Here is a 7,528-nt window from a genome sequence, read left to right as displayed (position 1 = left end):
CCTCCCTACCTTCAAGCTATGCTCAAACCCTACATTCCAACCCGAGACCACTTCTAGTCTCTTGGCCATCTCACCCCTACGGGTGATCAACTCGCTCAGCCCAGTCAAAGCTTTCTGTGTCCTGGCACCCCAATTGTGGAACCAGCTTCCCTTGAAGCTAGGCCAACAGAGTCCCTGCCCATCTTCTGAAAATGTCTGAAATCCTAACTCTTCAAAGAGTATCTTAAATGATTCCCAGTTAGCGTTGACTGGGGCTCTGAGCGTTCAGGATTGGTGTTGTTTGATGGTTAGTGTGAAGAGCTCTTATAGGACCTAATGGCAGTCAGTATGAATATATTTAATTGACTGTTGATGTCATTTCCTTTAAGACCAATCTCAGTTACAATTTTCATCTAGTTGATTCAAATTTATGACAGCACTCTGTGAAAAGTGGTTCTTCCAATTTGACAACATGGGGCAAAAAATATTAATCATGAACAAGTTATTGACATGCAATTTCTATTAATATTGCAATGAGTTCGACACACAAAGAAAAACATAATTGATTACCAATGTAACACCACTCTACATGCTCAAACAAACAAACCCATTCTAAAAGATTTAACTAGAGCAAGGTATTTTGCTTCATTTGAAAACAGCATAACATTTAGTCAAATCAGATTGTGCTGTGAAAGTATAAATGATGTGTCTGATTAAGGCCCCAAGTTTTGCTAGGTTCGTCACCAATGTTTTGTGCAGGCTAATGTAGCAGACGTGAGTCAGGCTCACAGTGTCGTGATGAGGGAGTCCTGCTGTGTGGAGGGGGGAAAATGGTCGACACGTTGGTTTATCTCCCTCCTTTGTGGAGAGTTTGACTTTCCTTGCAAAGACATATACACTGAACAAAAAGATGTACGCAACATGCAACAATTTCAAACATTTTACTGAGTTACAGTTCATAAATGGAATTCAGTCAATTTAAATGAATAAACTAGCCCCCAATTTATGGATTTCACATGGCTGAGCAGGGGTGCAGCCATGGGTGGGCCTATGCCCTCTGACTCCATTAAATATTACAGTAAAACCATGTTCAATCAAGTACTATGGGTATGGCTGACTAATATCAAGGAAGTGAATATCAAAGCAAGTATTATTTAATAACTTTGTAAAATGAATGGATACACATACAAGACATAAAACGTAAGTTACAAAGCAATACTGACATTAACTAAGCATAATTCTAGGCATATAGATCCTAAGGTTTACTTACAAGACAAAGCATGAACAAAGAGAATGCCTAGAAGCCTAGGAAATTAGAATTGATTATACAACCTTCATCCATGGACAGGCTACAGGTTAAGAGACTCAATAAAGGTTATAATTTCATTACATTTATAACATTTGAAAATGTAACTTTTTCAAACCAAAACCAACCACCATTAACCAATCAAACGATACCAAGTTTACAGTAACCTGACCACCCAGGCCCAATCTCCACAGGATGTTACAGCATCTAAAGGCTGGTGTGGGGGATGAGACCAATGTAAATAAGACAGAATTCTTGAGAGGGCAATACAATTCCTTTGCATAATGTAATTTAAAGTTCACCCTGTGCAGAAACAAGTTACCACAGGGATCATAGATCCATATAGACGGCATAAAACTTATCATACAATAACCCTACTCCATTCTTCATCCCCTGCTACCCCACTCCCTCTTCTTTCTCTGATCCCTAAATTTAGCATCTCTGTCCCAGATTCTTACAGTATTTACTGCTGACTGCAGCCACTCTGCTCTTCTTTAATAAAAATATGTTTTCCCTTCCTCCCTCTCTACAATGCTGTGACAATAGGAAGCTAATGAAAATGAATGCTGGTGTGTTCAGGTAAACTTGTCCTCTACCGACACCTTCCACTACTATACACTCCAACTCACCTCTCCTCTTAACACCCTCCTTACCTTATTAAGTCCAGTATGTTGTTGTTTTGTATGTGTGTGGGTGTGCATGTGTGTGCACCATACTGATATGGTTACGTGACAAATAACAATATAGATTTTTACCCCTCTGTTAATCCCATTAGTTCCCTTCTCTATACCTAACTCTGTCCTTCATCTCCTCCCTTTCCTTCTCTTTCCCCCCTTAGTCTTTGTTCCTCATCTCTCTCATCTCTTATGCCTTCCAGAACAAAGGGAAAACCTCTGCAGTGCCTGTATAGGAATGAAAGTAACCTTGGGGGAGAGAGAAACGGGAGAGGTAGAAAGGGAGGGAGAAGAACAGTAGAGAGAGTGTGTGTTAGAGTGAGAGAGAGAGAGAAAGAAAAAGAGAGAGAGACTGGCAAGAATAGAAGCAGGAGAGAAAGAGAGAGAGAGAGAGAGAGAGAGAGAGAGAGAGAGGGGGGGGAGGAGTGGGGAGCACAGATGCGAAGAAAGAGAAAATAGGAGGGGAAAGTGGGATTAGTGGGAAAGGCAGGAAGACTGGAGGGGAGGGAGAGAGGAGGACAGAGGGAGAGAGAGGAACAGGACACAGTGAGTAACAGAGAGAAAGCACTGCATAGCCCCCTCCATTAGAAACGCAAGTCTCTGCTTTAAAGGTCCAATGCAGCCATTTTCATCTCAATATCAAATCATTTCTGGGTAACAATTAAGTACCTTACTGTGAATGTTTTCAATTAAAATGGTAAAAAATATACAAAAATTGCTTCTTAGCAAAGAGCAATTTCTCAAGCAAGGATTTTGCTAGGACTGTCTGAGAGTGGTCTGAGTGGGGAGTGGAAAAGTGAAAACTAGCTGTTATTGGCAGAGAGGTTTGGGACTATCTTTCTAATTGGTCTATTAACTAATTTACTACTTGATTATGTCAGCAGGCAGGCCAAAATTCCATCCAACCTAAACAGATTGAAATTTATTTTCAAACCGCTCTTAAACCAAAAGGGCATTATCATAATGTTCACAATTTCACAGTATTAGTCCAACCTCATACTGAAGAAACATACACTGAGTATACAAAACATTAAGAACACTATTTCCATGACATAGACTACCAGGGGATTCCAGGTGGAAGCAATGATCCCTTATTGATGTCACTTGTTAATTCCACTTCAATCAGTGTAGATGAAGGGGAGGAGACAGGTTAAAGGATTTTTAAGCCTTGAGAAAATTGAGACATGGATTGTGTATGTGTGCCATTCAGAGTGTGAATGAGCAAGACAAAAAATGTAAGTGCCTTTGAACGGGGTATGGTAGTAAGTGCCAGGCGCACCGGTTTGTGTTAAGAACTGCAACGCTGCTGGGTTTTTCAAGAATGTTCCGCCACTCAAAGGACATCCAGCCAATTTGACACAACTGTGGGAAGCATTGGAGTCAACATAGGCCAGCATTCCTGTGGAATGCTTTCGACACCTTGTAGAGTGCAACTCAACATCAGTGTATATAAAACACAGAAAAATCACGTTTTTGAGTGCACTGGGCCTTTAATGAATTTAGAGATAGAATAAACACTTATGGTTAGAGTCAACACTGGATGAGGATGTAGATGCATAGTGATGCATCTGTGAGCTAAACCACCACCCCCACAACTACCGCAGCTCTCGCCTGTAACAGCGTATAGCCTTGCCATGGCAATGCTCCTACGCATGCACCGACCACATGCTGTGGGAAAAACTAGAAAGGTAGACTGTCAGCCAGGCCATTTTCATTAGAATTTGCCTGTGGAGAGCATGTAGCCTAGAAAAGTAGGTCAGACAGGCCAATTCCACCTAGGCTTGCTTTGTAGGCCTATTGATTTTTTATTTACACCCAACTTACACCCACAATCAAAGAACAGATTTACACAACTGTGTTCCACACTAGCCCATAGTGTTGAAACCACAACCACCTCTAGATATCATATACAGTATATTGCACTGCGGCAGCCTATAGTCTAATTTCTCAGTCTCCAAGTTCAAGCAAGCTACTGTAGGGTAGGCAACTATTAAGTTCAGATTCTATTCTTGCTGAGGTGTGCAGCAGTGTGGTGGTTGTGTGACGCAGCTAGCTAGCTGCCTGTCAGAAAAGCGTTTGTCTTTGACCCCAGGAGGTTCTCAGAGGACGACACTGAATTATTCATTAGGCTCCTCGTGGATCTGATTAAGTGCTGAATTGAATTGATTACAAAAAAATGATTAGCTGCCTGCAACATCAGAATAATGAGTCAGGCATTCTGGAGTGGTTTAATGTTGCAGGCAGCAGTGTAGGCTTTCCTTGGCCTACATTTGTTACTGGGGAGGTAATTTTCCCAATTTAATGAGATGAAAAAAACATTTTATATTCTGTATATTGTTTAAAAATATTTGGATTAAATGCGGGTACAATTTGTGTTGAAAAATATGTATTTTTTTTTAAAGCTTATCTTCTCAGCCACATGTGTATTAAGATTTATTTATATCTTATAGGTGGTAGGTCAAGTTTAAACAATGCGTGTAGGTGTTGGCCTGTGGAGGGCTCAGCCTGGCAGTAGCTAGAGCACCAGGAAGTCCCAGTGCTTCCAAAGGACGAACAGAAAAAGAGCCAGTAGGATGGTGGAGGCCCCCCGATCTTGGATCTTTATGAGCGGAGTGATGAAGTTGGCTGGGGTGGAGACGAACACCAGCACTACGGCCATGACAGCCAGGATGATGTTGATGAGTTTGCCCAGCAGGGCGCGGGCGTTGGCGTTCTCCACACCCTCCAACTGCACCACCTGCTGCTGTTGCTGCTGCAGCTCCAACTTAGTGATGCGGGTCAGGCACGACTCCACCGCCTCCTGTACAAACACACACATATAACATAATATGTACATTATGTACAAATACAAACACAGCAAACATAAAGTTCCAACAGCTTCAGAAGTACTACAGTATAGGCTCTGTTTCTGCACTCATACTCGAGGAGCCCATTTTGCCATGAGGCTGTGAGAAAGATGAGCAGTTTTATAGCTAATCTCATGCTATTCTACATATTTTGCAATAAGGCTGAGAGAATTTAGAATTTTTAAAGCTAATTTCCTGCTATTCTACATATTTTGCCACGAGGCTGAGAGAACATTTTGCAGTTTTATAGCTAATTTCCTGTCATTCTAAAAATGTATGACGTGTTCATTTGCTATCTGGACAGGGGGGACCCAACCTCCAAAATGTTGCCTTGCGGGAGCTGCGGAGGTGTGTGGTACGTCAGTGTGTTTCAGTACATCTTATACACAGTGCTGTAGTGGTAATAAAAAATGGTTTGTAACCGCTGATCGTAGTTCGCAGTGGGTAAAGTAATGCTCCCTAAACTTTCATTGCATTTTTCTGTATAAGGTGGGTAAATATTCAAAATAAAAAAGGTGAATAAAATGCATTTACATGTGTTTACCCTCCCCTACACAGCTGCTTATACACAGTGTCTGCCTCTTTACCTGAGAGTCTTGGGTTATCTCATCAGACTGGTAGGCCACTTTCTCCTCCATGCTGGCCAGCTCATGTTTCAGGTTGGACATCTCCTTCTGGTGCAGCTCTGTCAGCTCATTCAGCTGCTCTTCCAGTCGCTCATACCTGTATCTCTCCTCCTGCAGGCACTGGTTCATGTAGGAGTAGTCACTCTGCAGCTGACTCTTCATGTCCTCGATGGCGTCCTCCATGTGGGCCTGGCTGGCCTTGATCTCCTGCAGGCCTACCAGCTGGGCGTCCCAGGAACTGTGATGGTGGTGCCCATCCAGCCTGGCCGGCCCCAGCCCTAACATCCCCCCTTGTCCCCCGGCCCCGGAGCACTCGTCATCACTGCCGTCACTGGAGCACTCGTCATCACTGCTGTACTTGGGTCTGGAGGCCAAGGTGAAGCTGCCACTCAGGGGTGCGTCGTCTGAATGCCCCTCTACAGCGTCCTCTATGGTGTCTGTGCTGTCGAATTTGTTGCGGATCAAGCTGGCAAACTCTGTTGGCTTAGATACCACAGCAATATGGGTGAGTTCTGACACCCCTCCTTTGACCCCCTCCACCACACCTCCACCAAAGCCACTGATCCCTGCTCGTACGTTGGCCCCTACATCCTTCAGCCCCTGCTGCATGTCCACCAGCACATCCTTATGCTGCTGGCCTAGACCATGCTATAAGGAGAAGGAGGTAATGTGAAAGGGGGAAACAGTGTCAACTCAAAAGAAGACCACTGAGACATGGAGGACCCATCTCTCTCTCTGTCTGTTTCTCTCTCACACACACACACACACACACACACACACACACACACACACACACACACACACACACACACACACACACACACACACACACACACACACACACACACACACACACACACACACACACACACACACACACACACACACACCTGCTGTAGCTCCTTCAACTTTTTGCAGTAATGCTCTAGCTTCTTGTGCAGGTGAATGATGGTCTGTGCAGACTTCTGGTTCTTCTTCTCAAACACCTGTCTGATACGGAAAGCCTGATGCCTGTTGGCATTGTGGGCCAGCTTGAAGTACTCAGCCACGTTGTCATCTCGTGCCTCCTGTTCTATGCGAATCTGCTCAGTGATCTTCAAGATCTTCTGCTGCAGCTGCTCCAGAGCAGTGTGTGTCCGTTGGGCCTCGACAACCACTGATCCTTCAGCCCCTCTGGCCACAGCTCCCACCTCTGCCACAGCCCCTGCCCCATCTATGCTGATGTGAGAGGCGTCAGAGGAGCCATGGCTGGCTGAGGGGGGCAGGCCCAACATTGTCACCTTGCTCTAATCCAGCTAAAAGGGCCAGCAGTGGGGAGGCAGGCGTGATAGAGTGCAGGCAAAGAGAGTGGAGTGAGCATAATTTATGCGAGGGCTGCATTAGACGGTAAAATATCTCTTTAAAGCAAAAAACCCATCACAATGACAGATGTGGTGATTTTATCCTCGCCTAACCCCCAGCCCCCAGCCCCTAGCCCCCAGCCCCCAGCCCCAGCCCCTAGCCCCTAGCCCCCAACCCCCAGCCCCCAGCCCCTAGCCCCCAGCCCCTAGCCCCCAGCCCCTAGCCCACAGCCCCTAGCCCCCAGCCCCCAGCCCCTAGCCCCTAGCCCCCAGCCCCTAGCCCCTAGCCCCTAGCCCCCAGCCCCCAGCCCCTAGCCCCCAGCCCCTAGCCCCCAGTCTCAGATCTTCAGCATGGCTCATATACAGTAGGCTCCTGACAGAGCTGCCTTTTAACAGGACGATGTGTATAAATATCATTTTAACAGTGCATAAACTACTTAACTAAGAAATCATGATGTACAGTGCATTGATTCTAACCATAATTATATGGACAAAAATCTGTACTATCAATTAATAGATTTCCCCTCTGTTCAATGCTAATTTCAACGAATGAAGTATCCGGTTGATTTTGGGAAAATATGAGTACAACTGTCTTACCTTTAAAGAAAAGATAAATAAATGAGGGACCCATAACTGCATAGTTCAAATTGCCATAGCTTCAAATTGTTTTGTAGACCACTTATGACATCACCAGGTTACAGGATTTTCCTTTTATGGAATAGAATGTATCTGGTAATTACACTGATTATGACACAGG

At 44.6% G+C, this 7,528-nt stretch overlaps 1 protein-coding gene across 1 annotated transcript; it reads right to left on the bottom strand.

The window, feature by feature from the left end:
- Window positions 1-906: 906 nt before the first annotated feature.
- Window positions 907-6,869, bottom strand: LOC106583198 (transmembrane and coiled-coil domains protein 2). Its single transcript, XM_014167103.2, has 3 exons — window positions 6,322-6,869; window positions 5,393-6,079; window positions 907-4,759 (listed from the first exon to the last, which is right to left on the bottom strand). The coding sequence occupies exons 1-3, from the start codon at window positions 6,703-6,705 to the stop codon at window positions 4,475-4,477; spliced, it is 1,356 nt and encodes a 451-aa protein (XP_014022578.1). The 5' UTR covers window positions 6,706-6,869; the 3' UTR covers window positions 907-4,474.
- Window positions 6,870-7,528: the final 659 nt, after the last annotated feature.

Source organism: Salmo salar, chromosome ssa22 (assembly GCF_905237065.1).
Source record: "Salmo salar chromosome ssa22, Ssal_v3.1, whole genome shotgun sequence".
In the NCBI taxonomy this organism is placed as follows: domain Eukaryota; kingdom Metazoa; phylum Chordata; class Actinopteri; order Salmoniformes; family Salmonidae; genus Salmo; species Salmo salar.
Note: the sequence above shows the minus strand (reverse complement) of the source record. Positions and strands in the feature narration are given on the sequence as shown.